The 22,911-nt window shown below is 31.8% G+C and overlaps 2 protein-coding genes and 1 long non-coding RNA gene across 3 annotated transcripts; 1 reads left to right on the top strand and 2 right to left on the bottom strand.

The window, feature by feature from the left end:
- Positions 1–530: 530 nt before the first annotated feature.
- LOC142616931 (catalase isozyme 1) lies at positions 531–5,446 on the bottom strand. The gene is made up of 8 exons (XM_075789672.1): positions 5,179–5,446; positions 4,830–4,926; positions 3,104–3,381; positions 1,823–2,599; positions 1,571–1,660; positions 1,115–1,182; positions 918–1,011; positions 531–791 (listed from the first exon to the last, which is right to left on the bottom strand). Exons 1-8 carry the CDS (start codon positions 5,191–5,193, stop codon positions 732–734), a joined length of 1,479 nt encoding a protein of 492 aa, XP_075645787.1. The 5' UTR covers positions 5,194–5,446; the 3' UTR covers positions 531–731.
- A 6,346-nt stretch (positions 5,447–11,792) lies between these two features.
- Positions 11,793–14,620, top strand: LOC142616938 (uncharacterized). The gene is made up of 3 exons (XR_012840893.1): positions 11,793–12,273; positions 12,326–13,368; positions 13,509–14,620. It is a non-coding gene; the product is annotated as an uncharacterized LOC142616938 (long non-coding RNA).
- A 924-nt stretch (positions 14,621–15,544) lies between these two features.
- LOC142616924 (catalase isozyme 3-like) lies at positions 15,545–22,054 on the bottom strand. Its single transcript, XM_075789667.1, has 8 exons — positions 21,918–22,054; positions 21,575–21,671; positions 17,625–17,902; positions 16,632–17,408; positions 16,349–16,438; positions 16,066–16,133; positions 15,863–15,956; positions 15,545–15,769 (listed from the first exon to the last, which is right to left on the bottom strand). The coding sequence occupies exons 1-8, from the start codon at positions 21,930–21,932 to the stop codon at positions 15,710–15,712; spliced, it is 1,479 nt and encodes a 492-aa protein (XP_075645782.1). The 5' UTR covers positions 21,933–22,054; the 3' UTR covers positions 15,545–15,709.
- Positions 22,055–22,911: the final 857 nt, after the last annotated feature.

The following is a 22,911-nucleotide window of genomic DNA, read 5'->3' as shown; positions in this document are numbered from 1 at the left end:
TTGAAAGGTCGGTTTGTTAAGGGATGGACTAACCTGAATCTTGCTTGTTCTCACAAAACAATTTACTATGACCACATGCATTTGCATCCGGTTTCTTTAAAAAATTCTATTTTACTATCTCAAAACCTACTTTATCAATTATACCATACTATTTTATAATACACCCAACATCCCAACTTTTATTTTTCTATACAACACATTAAAATAATAGATCGGCGCAATAAAATATATAACCCAAAAAGGAGGAAAGAGAAATTTTGTTGGAATTATTAACAAAAAGTAGGAGAGACAATTCAAAAATGATTTTTAAGAATCCCATTGTGCCACAGTAGCATCTTATAAAAGATGCTACTGTAGCACAATTGTAAAAAAAAATTGCAATTACCGGATAATGCACACTTTGATGGTTTTGATGCTAAAATCCTACATATACCATTTGCAAGACTCAATGTGAATGCATCAGGATATTACTTTAGCCCAACCGCACAGTATACAAGGAAATGAAAGGACAATTCAACTCCAAGTAATCATAGCTAAAATATGCACATACAACCGGCATTTATTAGATTGAATATCAGGTTAAATAGTCGAACATTCAAGTTTTAGTATATGATAATATTACACAAATTGCAGGATTAACACTGATTTATCCTTCCAAATGACCAGAATCCTCTCACATGTATTCTTTCTTACTCTATCTCTCCAATTAAAAACATTGCTTGCAACACCCTTCACATTGTTGGCCTCACATTAAGACGAGATGCTATCTTCTGACCCAGAGATTTGTCAGCCTGTAGACAATGCCAGCAGTGAATATCAAATCAGTGCAATATCAAAATTAATCCAACATTACCATTCAAATTTTGACATTTCAATAATCACATCTATAAATTTTGAAGCAATAGAGAGAGACTAACCTGAGACCAGTATGAGATCCAGATGCTGCGGATCTCATGAGTGACACGTGGCTCAGCTAATGCATCAACCCATCGGCAGATAAATCGCTCTTGCCTGGAAAAAGATCACGAGATGCAAAAGAAAAATATATATTAAATGGACATAAATACATGGTATCCAAGTATTATAAAAAAAAAAAATGAAGGAACACAGGTACCTGTCTGGTGCCCAGGATCTGTATCTCTCTCCTGGTTGCTTAAAGTTATTCTCCTTCTCAATGATGCACTGCATTAACGAACAAATTCAGTGTGAACTCCAATTCATTTTTTGACCATATTTTCATGTTTGTTTGTCGAACTTGAACTATTTACTTATGCCATAAATCCAGGAAAGAAGATAATTTCAAGTTTTCAACATTCCTATTAGTTGAGGACAAGGAGAAGGAGAAAGAAAGGCAGCTTTATTTTCTTTTTCACGTTTCTTATTATGCAATCAAGAAGATCAAGCACATGCTATACTGCTTGAAGATGATCTCAGCAAGGTAACAGCTTTGCCAAACCAACAAATGTGTAAGGCTTATACAATTGTGAGTAACATGGGTGAACGCATTCAACAACCACCCCTAGTCTAAATTATATTGTGACAAACAAAGATGCAATAAGTGGAAACTGACCTTCTCACGCTTCCCAGTGTAGACAGTGGGAGGAACTGGAAACTGCTCAGCATGACGAACAGGATCAAACCTCGAAGGGAAGTAATTGACCTAAAAATTGTGATCATAATAACTTTTCAGAGTAAATCTGCATGAATGAAACAAGCATAAATTGCAATACCACCTTAGCATCTTACACCATTTGTGGGCCTAAGGCACCAAGGTGGCATACAAGTCTGACTCACTAAAAGATGCAGTAGCTAGCTTAAGTACCTCCTCATCCCTGTGCATGAAATTCATGAAACCCTCATGGTGATTGTTGTGATGAGCAGACTTGGGAGCATTAACTGGGAGTTGCAGATAGTTTGGTCCGAGACGGTGCCTCTGAGTATCAGCATAGGAAAAGATACGAGTCTGAAGCAGCTTATCATCTGAGTAGTAGACCCCAGGAACCACAATGGCTGGGCAAAATGCAAGTTGTTCGTTTTCTGCAAAGAAGTTATCAATGTTCTTATTCAAGACCAAGCGCCCAACTGGCTGCAGGGGCAAAATGTCCTCAGGCCAGATTTTGGTTACATCAAGCGGGTCAAAGTCAAATCTGTCCTCATGATCTGGATCAATTGTCTGAATGTAAAGTTTCCATTCAGGATAGTTTCCAGCTGCAATTGAGTCGTAGAGATCCTGTGTGGCATGGCTGTGATTAGCTCCTCCAACCTTAATAGCCTCTTCATCCAACAAGCACTTGATCCCACAAGTGGGTTTCCAGTGAAATTTGACATAGTGCGCCTTCCCAGCCTTGTTGATCAATGTGTAGGTGTTAACACCTGCACCTTCCATGTGCCTGTAATCTTGTGGAACACCCAAATCATCAAATAGGAAGGTGAACATGTGCAGACTTTCTGGATGGTGGGAGAAGAAGTCTAAAATCCTCCAATTCTCCTGAATGTGAGACTTAGGGTTGGGTTTGAGAGCATGGACCATGTCAGGAAATTTCATACCATCACGGACAAAAAAGACAGGGAAATTGTTCCCAACTAGATCAAAATTACCCTGAGTGCACAAGCAGCAAAGGTCAAGATATGAACAAAACAGGGAACTTGAATGCTTATAAACAGTATTAGAAGGTAAAGTGAAATAAATTCAGTCGTATGCATATAAATTTATAATTTTATTTAAAAAAGCAACAACTAATTCCAGGATCATTTTACACTTGGATAAATCTTGGAACATTATTTTCTCAAAAAAATCTTTACATGCTGTAGAAACCATTCCTCCCCCCCCCCCCCTTATTTTTTCCCCCAAAAACAAAAAAGAAAGATGTATAAAAAATATGGATAATTTTGCAAGTACTATAATTCAGTGGCAATTCGTATTGTTGCCAGAGCCCCCTTGAGGAGCTGCTACATACACTGCTAAAAAAATATTCATCAAATCTACATGATACAACATACACAAAAAAGAAAGGCTACCACTATCATCAATAGGGTCAACACACATAATGTCATCCAATACAGTCAGAGTATTAATAACATCCACTATTAAATGAACCCTGACCTCTCTGGTGTAAAACTTCACTGCAAATCCTCGAGGATCCCTCAGGGTTTCAGGGCTACCACGCTCGTGAATAACAGTGGAGAAACGGACAATGACAGGTGTCTGAACTCCAGGGGCTCGCAGGAAATCAGCGCATGTAAGGTTAGATATATCATGGGTGACCTCAAAGAACCCCTTTGCACTGGCTCCCCTAGCATGGACAACACGTTCTGGGATCCGCTCCCTATCAAATTGCGCAAGTTTCTCCACCAGATGATAGTCTTCAAGGAGAATTGGACCTGTAAACCAGAAACAGAGTTCAAATCTTAAATGCAGCTTCTCAACCCTATTTGTTTATGGGGAAAAGAAAAATACACCTGAAGGAGACCAACAAAATTCAACATTTTCCAATATGATGTAGCTAAATATATCCTTCCCTTATTGAAATATAGTTTAGCAATATTATAAGCTATTCAATCCATTATGCCTTTTTAGAACAAAAGTACACAGAAATGAATTCCCAACAAGAAACAACCCAAAAATAATAATAATAAAATCTTTAACCATTTGGGCCAATGACTTAGAGTGTATACTTCCATTATGCTCTATCCAGGGAAATTGTCCTGTTAACTTATACAGAAATAAGGCTTTTCTATCATTACATAACTCATCCCTTGTGTCTTACAGCATCTGTGCAAATCCCTAAATTTGAACCTAATACTGTTCGGTGCACTTTGCTGAACCATTCTCTTTTCATGAAAACTAACAAAACATACAAGAATGAAATACCTAAAATTGTGCCGGTTTGATAATGCATTTTCAAACCGCACTTTTTCAAGGTACCACTTTTTAAAACTTCACTTTTTTTCTAGATAAAACCATTTCAAAAAGTTGAAAAAATAAGCAGATGTGACAAATTATAAAGTGAATAGTTAAGAGATAGATAACTGTCAACAACAATAAAAACAAAAAATCCCAGTTAAGAAAGGTCGAAAATTTCAAAACAGAAGCCGTTCTCAATCTCATAATTGGTCCAATCTCAATCAGATAGTCCTTTAAAAAGTTTTGGATTTGAACACTAAATTAGCATCTCATCGCACAAAAGTTGAGCACATCCATCATGAAAAATCCAACACCTAGTATTAATAAAAGTGACGATATTAAACTAGGAATAATCATAGCAAGAGTAACAACAAGCACAATAACAACAACAACAATAGTGATGGTAAGGTGCCACAAAGAAACTAAAATGGTTTGAATAATCATTCTATTTCACAACAACATCATCCAAGCCTTAGTCCTCAACGGTCAAGGTTATATTCTTTTTGGTCATTCATCCTATTCTATTCTATCAAAAAAATAGAACTTTATCAAAAAATTCTAGTCATATTTGAAACCCCAAATGAAAAAGGATTCAAAAATTTCAACCTAACATAAAAATCCATCACAAATACACATCCCACTCAACAGTCAAGGTCATATTCTTTTTGTTCATTCTTTCTATTCTATTCTATCAAAAAATAGAACTTCATCAAAAAATTCTATACATATTTGAAACCCCAGATGAAAAAGGATTCAACAAATTCAATCCAACATAAAAATCCATCACAAATACACATCCCACTCAATCATAAGAAAAATTTCCCAACTTTAAAACACATATATATGATTTAAAAATTAAAACATTTACTAGCTCATAATTCAAAACAACAACAACAGAAAAAAAATAGTGAGACAAAATTTATACCTCTGGATCCAACGGTCAACGAGGAGTTGTTGTTCCAAACAGGAGCACCAGAGTTTGTAGTCCAGAAGGGTGAATTGTAAGCACTTGAGGGACGGTACTGCATCATATAAACACAACAACTTTAACGTTCCTATTGCTTAAATATCATATCACATAGAAAATAACCCCACAAACCAAAATTAAATCCAATTCATCCCCACAATTGTTTCTGGGTCTTTCATTTTATTTATTTAGATACACTTCTCTAATATTATTAATCCAAAAAAAAAGTGAAACCCAAAATCAAACCTCCAAAGAATCATACAGAAATTACAAAATTGAAATTGAAATCAAACCCAAGATAGAGTACCTTGTAGGGATCCATGTTATGCAATTGAGGAAGAGATAAAGTAACAATATTGAGTGAGACTTGGGTTTGGGTTTGTGTTGGGTTGGCTTAGCTGCCTCTTCTATATATGAGAGTCAAATTCGTGTGGCAAAGGCAAACCCCAAATCTTGTCTTTGGGAATTTATAATCAAAACCAGGTTCAGGATTTTTCAATTTTTTATTTATTTTTGGGAAATAAATAAATTTATATTTATATATATGTACTTCAATTCAATTCATTCTAATCTTCAAAAACCTTATCGTTTTTTTTGGGCACAGACAACTAAATATGCTGCCCGAGAATACTGCAATCTATCGTCTCGCTACGTCACGAGTTTTTTTTTATGCGTTTACTATTTTTAGTTATTATCCTTTCTTTTTACAAGATATTGGTCATACAATAACCTAGTACTAGTAATACTTTGTAAGGTTTGATGACAACATACAATTCATTAGTTCTAGGAAAAAACATGAGGTTTTATAAAATTTGTTTTATATGGTATTTTATGATACTTGATGCTTTTTATATTAATCAATTAAAAAAAATAGTTTTTATCAAAGTCAAAAACTTCCTCCACTAATTTTTAAATGGTAAGAAATAAAAATAGGAAAAATTTAATGGATGCGCTAAAAGTATTAGTTTAAAGAATATTTTTAGAAATTTTTTATAGAAAAATTTAAAAATAATTGATTTTTTTTACGAATTTTTACATTTTTTTTTATAAAAATAGTATCAATTTTTTTTAAAAAAAATGTTCCATTAATAAATGCTCTAAACAATCCGTTAACCAACTCATAACAATATATAAGATTCAATAAAGGAAACCGAATGAATAGGAACCAGGGGGGAGGATTTACTCTTAGGGAACCATAGCATGAATTTTTTGTTATCATTTAAGAATAAGAATGTACTAAAAATCAAAACTAGATAAATATATGAAAATCAAAATTAACCTTTTTTTTGTTATAATTCAATAGTTAGTAGAGGAAGATTTGGATCATGAATATCTTTGTTGGAAATAGCATAAGAAGAATGTGTTAATTGAGTTATAAGACTCTTATCATTAGCATCTATTCAATATTAACAAAATATAAGTAAAAGTATATATAAATTGATTGTTTCTTAATACATGTTCACTTAATCATTTGTGATGTATCAAAATGAAACTCAATGTTATTTTAAATCACAAGAATCATCTATAATTGATTATGAGTTAGATCAATTCTTTTTTCAATGTACAAAATCAAAGAATTTATAAGAAAATTATCTTTTATTTTGCTGTGAATCCTAATTTTGACAATAATTTTTATTATTGAAAATGTTTGTGTTGCAATTATAGTAGGAACTAAAAAAAACAAATAAAAGTACAACCATTCTTTATATATAAAAAAATAGTGCTAACTACCAAAATTGAAAGTCCTATACATTATCATTAAATGGCCAATATTCTTCTTACTAAAAAAAACAATTAGTGTTGCCAACCTAAATAAAGTGTGATCATATCTAACCCAAAAAAAAAAAAAAACTAGTTAAGCTATAATTAAAATTCTTCGTAAGTATTTATGTAATTCAAATTTATCTAATAAGGAATAAATATAAAAATACATACATTCTTGCACAACGCATGAATTATCCTGTCCCACAAATAATCAAGAGTGTCACAATTTTTCTTGTTCAAATCTTTCAATCTTTTCTTTTAAAAAAATCTTAGAGAACAAGAAAAATGTGGGGAAAAAAGGAAAAAAAAACTTATTTGGCATTATGAAAATCTCGGAATATAAAATAATTTTCGTGAAGGTGGGTGATTGGTGATATATTGAAAACCTCGCCAATTGAGAGAGTGGGGCCCACAAATTAAGAACCTACCATTATTTTATATATTTAGTATTTATTTAAGGATAATAAAATATAAAAAGATAATGACATTATAAGTAAGAATGAGGTGGAAAAAAAGGGTTAAAATAAATGAGAAGGTGAGGCATTCATGGTTCCTTATCCTGGTTTTGGTGTTTTGTTACGACTTATTCGCAACCATGAATGGCAGGAGTGTGACATGGACCACTGTCGAACTGCCACGTTCTCATAAAAGGGACCTTGAAACGTGTGCTCAAAAGCCAAAAAAGTATCTTCAGCAAAAGAAAAAGCCAAAAAAGTATCTATTGAATATGCTTCATTTGAGAAAACAGAGAGTGTTGTGTGTGTGAAAGCTGCTAATTGCGTAATATGCCGATAAGGTTAGAATGGGCCGTGTTGCGGTGAGCTCAGCCTCAGCCACAAGACTGTCTTTTATGGGCCCAACATTTTTTTTTTAATTCAAGACAATTAAAGAAATTTTGTTTTTGCTTCTGCTTAGGGCAGCTAGTTTGTGTAGTTGTACTTTTTTTTAAAAATAATCTGTGTAGTTGTACCTTGGTTGTTTAGCAAACCAAAAAAAAAAAAAAAATCAGCAACGATTTATAAATAAGACAAAAAATAAAGCTCAGGCACAAATTATATTGGGGCTTGGGTAAGTAATACTACCATATACTCCTTGGTGCTCAATCTTTAATTTTGAGGTATAATAATGTTAATATTACACACTTTCATATAACTATCCTATGTGATAATAGATTATAAGTAATGGAGAAAAAAATAATAAATACATGTAATAATTACAAACAACTAGTATAATCTACTTTGCATGTGATTGAGGACGAGGAGAGAATTGCTTCAACATATGCTAGCACACTTTTTTGTAGAAACATATCAGGCGATTTGATATTAATTTCTTTAATTTTATTGATAGACTATTAGCCATAAAGTGCAATATTGTTCGATATTGACAAACTATGTGGTTGTTTGGTTTGTTTGCTTCTTCTTCTTTTTTTAAAATTTATATATTTATGTACAATCTCTTATAAAATCAATTTTTCTTAGTATATGTGTATTTCTAAAGTTTTAGAAAAAACAAAACTAATAAAACTAAGCTATACCAAATTAGAACTTTATAAGTTTATATATACCTATATATTTAAATTATTAATTTCAATTTTGTTATAAATTAATTTATTTGCATTCAATGTATTAGTATATAAAAAAATAATTTTAAAATTAACTAGATCACACTTAAATGAATTGTACCTATATACTCACCTCACAAAGGTAAGTATTACCTCTCTATGTGTGTGTTTGCCTAGTGTGTTCTTGGAAAATTTTAAGTTGTGTTTAAGTTCAAGTTATATTATGCTTGAGCTTAATTTTGATATTAAACTCAATCTTAATTTGATAAATGAATGCCAAACTCAAACTTTTTGAATTTTGAGAAATTTAAGTTCAAACATTGTTTATAAACTTAACCCAAGCTTAGATTGAATTTGAACATTACATTTTTATATCAAATTGAGCTTGAACATTCACTACTCAACTCAGATCAACCCGATTACAACCCAAACCACCTTGAGTATTTCTATTTGAGTATAATTGTTGAAACTTGCTTATTAGACTTGCGTGAACCTGACATTTCTGAATGTACCTTAGAACTTATTTTTACAATAACTAACTAGCAACAAATGGTGAAAGCCTAAAAGGGAACAATTTATTCTACACTAAATCTTGGTAAATCCAAACTTTTGTCACGCATATCGCAGGGTTGGCTCTACATATTTTGTGGCCTAAGGTGACAATTTAAAGTGTGGCATTTTATGAAAAATTATTAGTTTCTTACAGTATCTCAATAGTGGTACTTCTTGAACACTTCTTTGTAAAGCCATTAATTTGATATTTATTTTTTTTACCAACTTTAGCCTTGATTTAATTAATTTCTTTATATTAATAGCATTATAATCATACCGAAATCATGGAATATTAACTATGATATTGGCATGCTAAATGGCATTCATGCAAAATATGGTTACATTGCTATGAAGATTTTTCATATATATAGAGTATTTCAAATATAAAATAATTTTTTAAAAAAATTTGTAAATTATAAATGGTGTCATTTGTATTATATATCTCAATTCTGTTTCAAACAAATCAAATTCATGGTGACATAGAGTTTAGTTTAGGCCAATTCAACTCATTTTAGAGCCAAATACAAATGTATTATTATTTAATATTTATGAATCAGGAAAAAAATCCAACATTTTTATATAATTTAATACATTAATTGGGACTATTTTCACATATTTCCAAAAAAATTATTTTAAAAATTTTAATTCTAGCAATATCAAAGCAATCATTATTAAAATAAATATCATGAAAACGTCTAGAAAAAAAAAAAAGAAGGAGAAGAAGAAGAAGAAAAGAGTTGTGTGTGAAAGCTGCTAATTGCGTAATATGCCGATAAGATTAGCATGGGCCGTGTTGGGGTGAGCTTAGCCACAAGAGTCAAGACTGTCTTTTATGGGCCCAACATTTTTTATTTTTAGTCAGCAAAATTAAGACAAATAAAGAGACCTCAAAAAAATTAAATAAGACAAAAAATAAAGTTGAAGCACAAATCACAAAAAATCTAGGGACACTCCCTTGCACACACTTTACCACAACTAATACACATGTTTAGCAATGATGAAATTAAATTTCACAACAATGGTAGTCTTTATGGGTATGTGATGTAATCTAAGGTGTACAAGTTGTATCAAAGTGTGTGACAAAATGCGTCTCTAAAAAAATTGTGAGAATCATATTAGGTCCGGTTAAGAGATACTAACTTATATAGTTATACTCTCTACTTTCTATGTTTTATACATACACTTAATTGAATTGTATTCCAAATAGATAATGACCTAAATTTTAATAAAATTTACTCTTAACTAAATTGTATCCTTAGATCTTACCTTGAGTTAAAGAGGGTAAACCCCTCTCTTTCTTTATGTGTTTTGTGTACTTACTGAAAAAATCTAGGTTGTGCTTAAGCTTGAGCTCAACTTGACAAATAAATCAATTTGAGCTAGGCAGAGCTCAAGCTTTTGGAATTTTTGACCAAGCTAAAATTTGAACATTGTTACAGGCTTGAATCTTTTGAATTTTTTTGGTCAAATCAAGCTCAAATACTCAACTCAACTTGATTACAACCCTAACTAGCTTGTGTATTTGTGTTTGAGCTTGATTACAGGAACTAATTGCTTGCTAAGTCTTTGTGAATAAATACACCTTACACAGAACAATTGGCAGTGAATGGCGAAACCTTTTAGAAGAGCACATTTTCTTCTACGCTGAGCCCTAGGGAATCCAAACTTTTGTAACACAAGTCGGCTAAGAGATACTACTTACTCTATAGTTTAGAGATAAACATGTCTACTTTAATATCATGAAAATTCTATGCTTGTATGTTGTGTGAATGAACAAGAGAAATACACACAACATTTGCGTGAAAGAAAAAAAGGACAAAGTTTACACAAAAATATCTGAATATTGTTGGATATTATTAATAAAGTTTGGCGTCGGTATTCAAATTCAGATTTTCAGCCTCTCTCTTTAGGCAAGGAAAATCTACCACATTGCCGCGTGCCTTGTGGCTCGGGATTTTAGTTGTCTTTGTTATGTTTCAAATCTAGACACTAGAGATGTTGGGGGAATTTTTGGTGGTGGGTAGAAATTAGTTGATTGTCTGTGTTAAATTTGTTGTTTGATTGTGTGTGATGATTGAACGAGCGGTAACATAAAAAATAAAAAATAAATAAAAAAAAACACACACACACAAAGGTTTATGTGATTCTTATGTCCAGGTTGTGAAAGTCCTAAGCTAATCATAAACTAATAACTCAAAATTAATGTTATGTTTGGAAGTTTTGAGAGAGAGGAGAGTAGAGAAGAGTAAAGGGAAGGAGAGTAGTGGAGAAGAGGGTAGAGATGAATGGTGATTCTCTACCTTGTTTGGATATTTTTAAAATTAAGTAAGGAGGAAGGGAATAATTAGTTTTTTCATTTATAATTTTGTTAATATAGTAAAGAAAAATTTGATAATTCATTTGGTCAAGTATTTTTATACTTCACTCTCCCTCCAATTCTCCAAATCTCTCTAATTTGGGGGAATTAAAAATGAGCGATTAGAAGTAGTTCAAACCCTCTAAAGTCTCTCCAAATCCCTCCCCCTCATTCCTTAAAATATATCCAAAGAAGGTAATTTAATTACTCTCCCACCCTCTACTCTACTCCCCTCCTTCTCCCAACATCCAACCATAGCATAAGTTGTTTGTTCTATAAATACTTTAACTTACAATTGGTTTGGACCGCTCATGCTATATATATCTAATCCCATGAGAGAGAGAGAGAGAGAGAGAGAGAGAGAGAGAGAAGCTTGGTCTGGTTAGGTGGCTCCCATGAGAAAGAAAATTAAAAAATTAAATGGCATTGGGCTACCACAGCCACTGTTCAGTATAGAGGCGTATAAATTCTATGCATCTATCCCTATGTTTTAAAAACCGGACCGGACCGTCCGGTCCGACCGGTTCAACCGGAAAAACCGGTGCAGTCCGGTCCGGTTATATGTCTCAAAACCGGTCAAAAACCGGAAATTTTGAAAAAAACGGTTTTATTCCCGGTTCGGTTTTTAAAACCATGATCTATCCAAAAATATCAACCAATAAGCTAAAAACCTTGAGAGCTACTAGAGTTTTTTTTTTTTTTTTTTTTAAATAAAGAAAAAACATCTAGAGTTTTTGATTCCTGCAATATCAAATATCTACCTATAATTTCAAAATCATTACAATTGGTAAATTTTTATTAAATAAAAGTAATATAAAACTAGATTTTGCCTTGCATCCAGTATTCTAGTGCATTTGATATGACATAACATGATGCATAAAAGTATTTAAAATTTGTCAGTGTCCTCATTGTGTTTCATCTAATAAACTGAAGCACTAAACAATATCTTTGTTGAACTATAAGTTACTACTTTTACAAAAAATATTACTACTTTGAGTTCCAAAGTATCACCTACAATTCGTTAATAAGGTTATTGTACTTAGATAAATTTTAAGTAAAACTTATATAGGCTTTTGTTATTATTAAATAATGATAAAGACTTTTTTTCCCCTTCCAATGACAAAGACTTTTTTTTTTTGGAGAAGATCAATGATAAAGACTTAATAAAGGTATACATTGCCATGCGGGACGCCAAAAGTTGGAACACTTTAAAAAAAAAAGGTATATATTGCAATAATTCTAAAATTATAAGGTTAACATTGACAAAAATTAAATTTTAGTGTTTAATTTAAAATTAAAGCCAAACTCCAAGATTTTATTTTATCATTATCCATTTTATTTTTGTGTGGATTACCTAAAAAAAAACAATTAAAAACGAAACAAAGCATATCTTTTCTTTTGAATCCCCATCTTTTGTTTGAAGATTGAAGGCAAAAGACCAATTAAGCCTCTGAGTCTCTGACATCCACAATATTTATAGTTTAAATCTGTAGAATAACTTCAATTAACAAAATGTTTGAATACATGTTTTTTTTAATAGAATCGAATTCATGTTAGTTCATTATTAACCTCTGTAAATTTAGTTCAAATAATATCTCTTCAAGGCCTATATGACTCCATGAGGTGCCTTTTGCATATGATTTTCTAATCTATTTTAGTGTTGGTCTGATGGTAATTATAATCATTTGCATTCAGATCTTATAGAGGCAAAAATTGCAGGATTAGCATCCTCTTAACTACATAACTCAACTGTTCTATAATCTTTGCTTTCAATTGGAACTCTTTTATGGGGTCACCCTAAACTATCTACTTCAATCTTTTGGTTGTACTGTAATTCATATGAAAATTTTGTGGTCTACATGTAGGAATTGATATTCGCAATAAGCCAATAAGATTACCTGTTTTTTTGGTTTAGCTTTTTTCTAGAACTTATTTAATGTTGTGGTTTTTTTTTTTTTTGGTTCCTAAATACAGGTTTCCCATAATATTTGGCAGAGTTAACAAAAAGGAAGATTCATTAAGGCTAAACATAAAAATGAGGCAGTTTCATTTACCTGGTCATCAGCAAACTTCACGCATTCATATCCAATTGCTTTTCACTTTTTGGACTGAACCATTCAAGATATGTTAGAACCTTCATCCTTTCAATCTCTTTCCCTGCAATGGAGGAATACAATGAATTTGCTAAAAGGTGTACAAAATGGAGACTGGTAACAGAATTAGAATATGTATTTTTGCTCAATGCAACTCAACTACTTCATATTGTGTTATGCTGTTCTAATTTTAGTGACTAGTTACAGCCAACTGTTATAATAATCTTTCATGAGAAGAAAAAATAAAAAACAATGATCAATAAGAAAGGCTTAGACACCAAAAAATGGCAACTAGAGTTTATCTTTTCTAGTATCATAACCTTTTTTTTCCTCTCAATGTCGTTAGTGAAACAGTAAACTGAAGCAAACATTCATGGTTATGATTTCTCAAATGCAACAGGTTTAACAATTAATATATCTTGTAATTTAAAAAATTTATCAACATTTAGCAACATGGCACAATATCTCACTTGTAACTACAAGATTTCCTCCACAATTTGGCCCAAAATAAAAAAAGAACGGCATTGGAGAAAGTCAAATTATGTTATAACAACAAAATACAACTGTTAAAAATTTATAATGAAAGTGATGATAGAAATATTATAAAAATATTTTGTAATTGATGCGTTAGTGTCACTGATGACAAAAAGTAATTCAAATGCTTATTTATTATCATTTTAATTGGTACAATTACATTTAATGATATTCTTTAAAAAAAAAAAAAAAAACATTCAATGAAATCTTTACGCTTATCCTATCCATAAACCAATACGACTGGACGCCTTCTTTGAAGGGCCTAAAATTTAATTTGAAAGCCCAGCTTGCTAATTTGTGGGCCACAATGTTAGCTATTCTTGGGATTTTTTGGGCTATTTATTCTTTGAAAGGCCTAGAATTGGGCTATTCCATCTCTGAAAATCCCACTCTATGTCTAGGATTAAGGATGGATTTGATCCAATCTTTCATACTTAGATGTGATAGGCTCTGGGCGCTAAGGCCTTAAGGGGCCATGTTGGAGTTTTCCATGGGACTTGGGCCAAGTTATATTGTAAATAGATGACATAGTAGGGCTAGTCTGTTTGCTCGTCCGTAGCACAAAGAGGCTTAAAGTTACCAAAAAGTATTTACTTCTGGGTTTAGTTTAAATAGTCTAGCTAGTTAGGTATCCAGGGGTCATTCCAAATGATAGATAGTCTGGCTTGATGGTTTTTTTTTTTAATGCCCAACCATAGCCAGGAGGCTTTACTTATTAGAGCTTGTTTGCAACAAAAATCTAGCTACCTTAAAAAAATTTCCAGATTACTGTTTTCACCCAAAGGCGGTTTTCATTTACGGGTTCCCTACTTGCAAGTCTGTTGTTACTATGATCACAAGTAGGGAAACTGCTTACCCTTTTTTATTATCCAAAAAAAAAAAAAGACAATTTTCATTTATAGCTTGATAGCCCAGCCAAGTTTGGTTACGAGGGCTCTTGATATCATAATTCTCTCTAGTGGCCCACTTCCTTGGAAAGACCTGTGGAGTCCCATGCTTTGCATCTCTAGAGCTTACTTAGCCCAACCCTACGGTAGGCTTTGTTTCTGGACCTTACTTAGCCCAACCTTACATTATGTCGTAGAGTGATCTTGAAAAGCCTGAAGTGTATGTATCATTTGAGATGCCGAATACTTGTATATCACCCGAGGTATTAGACTATTAGGCATCAAAAATACACTTGTCCAACAGTCCAAGCGAAGTGAGAGCTAAATTCTTATTTAAAGTTACTATATGTAATGAGCTTGAATCATACTATCTAATGCATTATAATGTTATAATAAAAATAAATAAATAGAGAGAAGGAAAATAATGAAAGGGCAAAGAATCATACCTCATGTAGACTGCAGATATAGCCTTGAAAGCACAAATAGAGGAAAGAAGAAAGACAACCTTTTGCTTGGCATTTGCGGTGTCGACTAAAAAATCCCCTTTTGTTCTGTTTCATAAGCCTACAGTCTCTGTTTTTAATTTTTATTTCCCCTTGAATTTCATTGAGACTCTTGCCTCTAAAGATGTTGAGTAATGCTAAGGAACACAACATTTTTCACAAAACTTTTCACAACTGCTGACATGGCCTGTTGTGATTGTTATAGTAACATCACTTTTATCTAAATTCACCACTGACACCATTTTTATTATGCACCAATCACAACAGGCCATGTCAGCAGTCGTGAAAAGGTTTGTGAAAAATGTTGTAACCATTAACTTATTGAAAGGTGCCCAAGCACCTTTGATTACATCACAGCATACAAGTAAAATTGATAGAGCAATTCAACTCAATAAATCATAAATAGAACTTACAAGTTAAAAATATACAAACGGGATTTATTAGATTGAAGCATGAAGTTTAAGAGCCACATAACACCAAAGTATCAAGATATGATATTACACAGTAATTATTGGAATAGCACTGATTTCTCATTTCCATATCTCACATATACTCTCTTCAACTCAAAGATCCAGTTTGCATCACCCTTCACATGGTTGGCCTCACATTAACACGAGATGCTACCTTCTGACCTAGAGATCTGTCCGCCTGTAGTAAATTCCAACACAGATAATTAAATCAGCACACTATCACAATTTCAATGTTACCATTCAAATGGAAACAATAGAGAAACAGGCTCACCTGAGACAAGTATGAGATCCAGATGCTGCGAATCTCATAGGTGACACGAGGATCAGATAAAGCCTCAGCCCATATGCGAATGAATCTTTCTTGCCTGGGAAAATATCACAAGAGAAATGCAAAAGAAACAATACTTTAAAAATGACATGCATGATACATATATGTCATCCATATATTTTATAACAATGGAGCAATACAAGTACCTGTCTGGTGCCCACGATCTGTATCTCTCTCCTGGTTCCTTAAAGTTGTTCTCTTTCTCAATAACGCGCTGCATAAACCAACAAATTATGTTTTGAGTTCCAGTTCATTTTTATGCATCTTTGTCATGTTTATTTGGCAAACCACCTACTTAACTTATGCCACAAAATTCATGAAATTTGATAATAAGGTATATGGTTCACACATATGTTGAATCCATTCCACAACCCCATAGAAAAATTTACATTGTGACAAAAAAAGAGGATTCAATTGGTGGAGACTTACCCTGTCACGCCTTCCAGTAATGATAGCAGAATTAATGGGGAACCTTTCAGCAGGACGAGCAGAATCAAACCTCGAAGGGTAGTAATTGACCTAAAAATTATGATCACAATTACTAATCAGGATTATTTTACATAAATCAAACAAGAATAAAATTGCAATACCACCTTAGCATGCATCTTAATTACAAGATTTCATTTGTGGGGTACAACTGTACAAGGTACTAAAGGTCTTGCAATGCAAGTCTGAATAAAAGATGAAGTAAGTAGCTTATAATAATTAGTACCTCCTCATCCCTGTGCATGATATTCATGAAACCCTCGTGGTGATTGTTGTGGTGAGCACATTTGGGAGCATTAACTGGGATCTGCATGTAGTTTGGTCCAAGACGGTGCCTTTGGGTATCACCATAGGCAAAGATACGACCCTGGAGCACCTTATCATTGGAGTAGTAGATACCAGGAACCACATAGGCAGGGTTAAAAGCAAGTTGTTCATTTTCTGCAAAGAAGTTATCAATGTTCTTGTTCAACACCATGCGACCAACTGGTTGCAAGGGCAAAAGGTCCTCAGGCCAGGTCTTGGTTCCATCAAGTGGGTCAAAGTCATATCTATCCTCATGATCAGGATCCATTGTCTGGACATAAAGTTTCCATTCAGGAAAGTTTCCAGCTGCAATTGAATCAACGAGATCCTTGGTGGCATGGCTGTGATTCGTTCCTCCAATCCTAATAGCTTCTTCCTGCGTCAAACACTTGACTCCACAAGTTGGTCTCCAGTGAAATTTCACATATAGCACCTTCCCAGCCTTGTTGATCAAAGTATAGGTGTTGACACTGGAGCCATCCATGTGCCTGTAGTCTTGTGGAATACCCACATCATCAAAAAAGTAGGTGAATGTGTTCAAACTTTCTGGGAGGTGAGAGCAGTAGTCAAGAATCCTCCACATCTCTTGGATGTTAGTCTTTGGGTTGGGCTTGAATGCATGGACCACATCTGGAAATTGCATTGCATCACGCATAAAAAAGACTGGGAAATTGTTCCCCACAAGATCAAAATTACCCTGATCATTGAGTGCACAAGGAAAAAAGCAACCACCATGTCAAGATAGATATTATGAACAATAGTAATATTTCTGTTATTACAAATTTTACTACATAAATCTTATAAACTGACATCTCAGCCTTTTATCTATTATGTTATTGGCGGTAGTTATACTACTAATCATGTTAATTGTCACGTGTGTGTGTATATATATATAGTGAAATCATGAATTCACCTCTCTGGTGTAGAACTTGGTTGCAAAACCACGAGGATCCCTCAGGGTTTCAGGGCTACCACGCTCATGGATAACAGTAGAGAAACGAACAATGACAGGTGTTTGAACCCCGGGGGCTCGGAGGAAATCAGCACAGGTGAGGTGAGTAACATCATGGGTGACCTCAAAGAAACCCTTTGCACTAGCTCCCCTAGCATGGACAACACGTTCTGGGATCCTCTCCCTCTCAAAGTTGGCAAGTTTCTCAATTAAATGATAGTCCTCAAGGAGAATTGGACCTGTCAAATACAAAACAGAAACACAATTCTAAATTAATGCATAGTTGCATACAATACTAGCTTCTCTAAACTAATCTATATATTTTACAACATCCTAAGATATTCAATTTGTTATGCCTTTTAAGAACAAAAAGAAAGTACACAGAAATGAATCCCCAATAAGAAACGAAAAAAGTAATGTCAATTATCAACTCCAAAACTAAAAATCTCTGTTCTAACCATTTGGGTCCATTGTGTTCTATTCAGGGCCATTTGCCTGTTAAATTATACAACATGGCTTTGGCTTTCCATCATTATTAAACTCATCCTTTTGTCTAACCTCATCTTCGCAAATCCTTTTTTTTTTTTTTAAGAGATGGGAATCGGAGGAAATTGAACTTAATTATTCCTCCAATTTTTCAATCTCCCATTTTCAATCCCTTCAAATTGGGAAATTTGGAGGAATGGAAATTTTATTTCAATTAATCTTTTTTATTTTTCCTTTTACCCAACAGCTAACAACTAAATCTTAATTTTAAAATTTTAAAATCCGTTATGAATTCCCCAACATAATAGTCATGGTTATTGGTCGGTGAATGTTATCATATTTTTTTGATAAGTAGATAGTTGGGTAGGGGGAAGTGAGGCTCAAATCAATGACATAATACACTATAAGAAATAATATCATTGTTCGACTATCACTTAAATTATAATTTTACTGTATAACTTATTTTGATGAGATAAAAATAATATGGGTATGATTAAACTGTAACTTAAAAAACAAATGTAAAACCTTAAAAATTGTCCCATAATTTTTGTAAATTAATTTATAAACCATAACAAAAGAAGACTATTCTTTAGTATGTGTGGAGTCCCCCATCCCAAACATGTCAAATAATTACATGAATGAATCCCTGACAATGATCCCAACGTGTGTGTTCTACTTTTTAAAGTCTTGCTTTTCTAAGTACAATTATATTTATAACTAACTTCCAACAAATACTAAATAAATAAATCAGCAATAGAAAGTTGAATCTGCGCCCAAATAGACACTAGTTGTACTTAACTAATCTAGGCTAGATTTGGATTGAACTTGAACTAGGCCAGAAGAAAGATTTATTAAGATTGAACTTTGGAGCCAAGATGCTTGGGCTGCGGCCCATTACAAATGACATGTTTCGCTTTAACGGAAAAGTCCAAAAACGTTTCCTTTTAGTTCAACAATTTTAATCTTGTTATTTCACTAAATAATGAGTATGGAATTATGGATCAAGTAATTCTAATGTTTAATCTAACTATTGGTTAATGTTATGTCACTTAATTACGTTGTGTTGAATTAATATTTTAAAAATAATACTATTAGATTATATATTCTTTTTGTTTATACCAAAATTTATATAAATACATATATTATTTATTATTAGATTCATAAATACATTTCTTTTGAATAAATATTAAAAAAAATTGAAACTTAAACATATCTAAATGAAACAGTCATTTTATCTTTGATTATCTTAATATTTTGCAGGCATGAATAGTGTAAAAAATCAAAATAATTCGATTATGGGTTTGGAAAAAAAAATCATTCTATAGGAACTTTCTTGAAAAAAACAAAGATATGATAAACTTTTAACTTATTGGTTATGGCATCCATGATTACTCTTTATCATTAAGTTAACACATAAATTGGTTTTTGATTTAGACAAAGTTCAAATATCAAACCTCTTATTCAACAACAATAAATTATTAAGTATTATAATATTGCCCCCTCAAAAAAAAAAAAAAAAAGTATTATAATATTGAAGCGGTTGTGAACCCAATCATAAATAATATTATATCTTATATTAAATATGTATTTGTAAATTTAACCCATAAAAAATGTATAATCATCTTTTATAAATAATCTCCTTATATAACTACAATAGGAATTTTGGTGCACAATTTTTCAACATGTCCAAAACTGCCCTTACTATTTAGTTCAAATTGATTTTCTCAACCAAAAAAAAATTTAAGGAAATTTTTTTGACAAATAATTAAACAAGAAATTGAAATTAAATTTAAAAAGTAAGGCGTAAGATAGTCAAACTGAAAAAATCCCTCACATATATTCAACTTTTTTTTTTTGTTGAGAATCCTTACATATATTCAGCTTAATACCACATATTTTATCTAAAGTTGTAAGTGTTATTACTATTAGTCAATTTCATCCCAACCCATAAGTAACAATATTTCTTTTTATATTTATATATATATGCTTAAATTTAACGCCATAAAAAAGTATAATTGTCTTATATAATCTCTATATATAATTTTCTCTCTCTTACTTTCTCATTTATTCTCCCTTCAAACTTACTAGAGATGAACGTTTGAGAGATTTATTTGCTTAAAGGTGAGATGAAAATTGAATTTAACTTTTAATCTCACTTTTAAGTTTTAAATAATGATAACTTTTAACAGAGATTTTCAAAAAATATATTATTGTTAAGGTGGTAAATTTTTAATGGTAAATATAAAATTATGTTAGTAGCCGATCTAAATAATAGCGATTAAAAACTTATTTACTCAACTAGTGTAAAAAATGTTGTCTTTAAGATTACTTAGAATGAAGATTTCCGATCTTGATGTCTCCAGAAAGATCAAAAAGATGTGATGTTACAAATTATAACTAAAGTGAATATTTAAGTTTAGAAAATCAATAACTGTCAATAAGATATAGAAAAAACTAATAATAGTAAATAAAAAATAATGGTCTAGTTTAAGGGTTTTTAGGTAATTGTTAATAAATTATTTTAAAAAATTTGATAGTAATTTTATAAAAATATAAAAAATTAAAAAATTAATTTTTTTTCTTTTCATATAAAAAATTTTCAAAAAATATTTCATAAATGAATACCTTTATAATCTCAGTTATCTTTTCTCTAAAAAAAAACCAGAAACATACCCAGTTATTTTAGATCAAAAACTTTATCCTTATCAAAAACGAAAAAACAAAAAGTCGTTCAAAAAAACAAAAACAAAACCAAAAACAAATAATAATCTCACATTTGATCTAACTTCGGTCTGAATTCCTATGAATGTTATAAATTTTAAGTTTGATCACTAACCATCGTATCTCAAATAGGTCCATCAAAGTGACAGAAAGGCTCTGAATAATAATCAGTCTATTTCACGGGCCAAAAAGAAAGGTGTATGTATTTTTGCAAAACAATACTAAATCACTTATATTTTTTACTATAAAAAAAAATCACTTATATATATATTTTTTATTAGTTTGGAATAATATCACGTGAATTATATATAGATTATCAAATAACATAAGAGAAAAAGTTTGGGAAGAAAAACAAAAAGACGTTGGGAGTTACCGTATTATTGATGTGATGGGTTTTTAATTGTTTGAATTAAATCACGTTGTTGAGTTTGAGTTTGGTTTTTTTTTTTTTTTTTAATTTTAATGATGTGATACGATTCGTTTTTAATTGCTTCAATTACACGAGACGACGTTGTATGGATTCATTTGTACATTAATAAATACAATGACCTTCTCGCCTGTTTTTTTGTACACCCTTATTTTGTCGGAGGCTGCTTACCACTTCATCGATCTCTCGCAATTTATGCTTTTAGCTAGATGCAACATAGTTGCACAAAAATAGTGAGATAGACAAACATTATAAATATATAGAGTCTCTAAAATACCTCTGGATCCAACGGTCAAAGCCGAGGTGTTGTTTGAAACTGGAAGACCCGAGTTTGTTGTCCAGTACGGTGTATCATAAGCACTTGAGGGACGATACTGCATCATCATCACCATGAAAAAGTAGACACCATATTTAGCAAACTGTTAGCTCAAAAGCCCTACCATTATAATGATCATAATTGCACACTTTTCTACTTAAAAATACATGAGAAATGTTCAAAGATCCTGAAAACACTTCATAAATTATCCTATAAGGTTATATTTTTTCATGGATCTTGTTGGGAAACAAAGATCACAGAGAAACTAGTATAAGAAACTGGAATTACAAATGAATGAGAGTACCTTGTAGGGATCCATGGGGATATGAAAGAGAAATAGAGAGAGAAAGAGAATAGAGAAGTGGGGGTACTTTTGAGAGTGGAAGTGAGGGTGTGATCACTGCTGGTTCTTGATTTGGAATTTATAATCAAAGTATCAAACCCCGTGGCAGTGGGGTTGAACTTTCTTTTACTATTTCTTTTACTTTTACTTTTTTTTTTTTATAAAAATAAAATATAAAAAATAAGTCTTTCATTTATCCTTCTCCATCACCGACAAATGAAAAATCCGGTCCGAGAAATCAGCGTCTCGCTACGTCACGAGTAGTTAAAATTAAAATTTAAAATGTCTCTGCCTCTCTCTACAATGTACATTCTACGTTTGTCAATTTTTTTTTGGGCATATCTCAAAATATTCTCCACCCTTGAACAAATAAATGTTAATTATTATTATTATTTTGTTACTACACCTACCTTTCTTCAGATGAATATAAATGATTAACCCTTAAAATGTTAAACTATTTGCTCTAACCTCCCTTAAATAATTGAAAAAATACATAAGTTTTATAAAAGAAATAATAAATAAAAAAAGGTCAAGTTAATGTATGTCCTTAAGTCATATATTAAAGACATACATTAACCATTCATTTTTGAAAAAAATTTATGAGAAATTGAAAAATCTGTCAAAATAGTTAATTACTATTTCATTTTCCCATAATAAATTTTCTAAAATTGTTTACTAATGTATATCTTAAGGACACACGTTAGTAAAATTCATAAAACAATGTAAATTTCAAAAGACAAAATTTAGGTACAGTACCTTATGTGCTGTTCCTTATATGTTGTTCTTTAAGTTCCCCTCTTAAGATTCAGTCATGTGGCTACTTAATAAAAAAAATATTCTTTCATAGCATAAGAAAAAATTCACATAGCAGAATCTTAAAAAATGAACTTAACGAACAACATCTAAATACTGTACCTAAGTCTTGCTCAATTCCAAATTATATTTGTTAAAGTGA

Source organism: Castanea sativa, chromosome 1 (assembly GCF_040712315.1).
Source record: "Castanea sativa cultivar Marrone di Chiusa Pesio chromosome 1, ASM4071231v1".
Taxonomy (NCBI): Eukaryota; Viridiplantae; Streptophyta; class Magnoliopsida; order Fagales; family Fagaceae; genus Castanea; species Castanea sativa.
This window is presented reverse-complemented; position numbering and strand designations above follow the sequence as displayed.

Excerpts from the sequence above, each read along its gene's own strand:
- LOC142616931 (XM_075789672.1), bottom strand. Across the intron at positions 1,012-1,114 it reads AGATCCTGGGCACCAGACAG|GCAAGAGCGATTTATCTGCC; the intron begins GTACCTGTGTTC and ends ATCTTTTTCCAG. Across the intron at positions 792-917 it reads GGATCTCATACTGGTCTCAG|GCTGACAAATCTCTGGGTCA; the intron begins GTTAGTCTCTCT and ends CATTGTCTACAG.
- LOC142616924 (XM_075789667.1), bottom strand. Across the intron at positions 17,409-17,624 it reads CCAAGTTCTACACCAGAGAG|GGTAATTTTGATCTTGTGGG; the intron begins GTGAATTCATGA and ends CTCAATGATCAG. Across the intron at positions 15,770-15,862 it reads GGATCTCATACTTGTCTCAG|GCGGACAGATCTCTAGGTCA; the intron begins GTGAGCCTGTTT and ends AATTTACTACAG.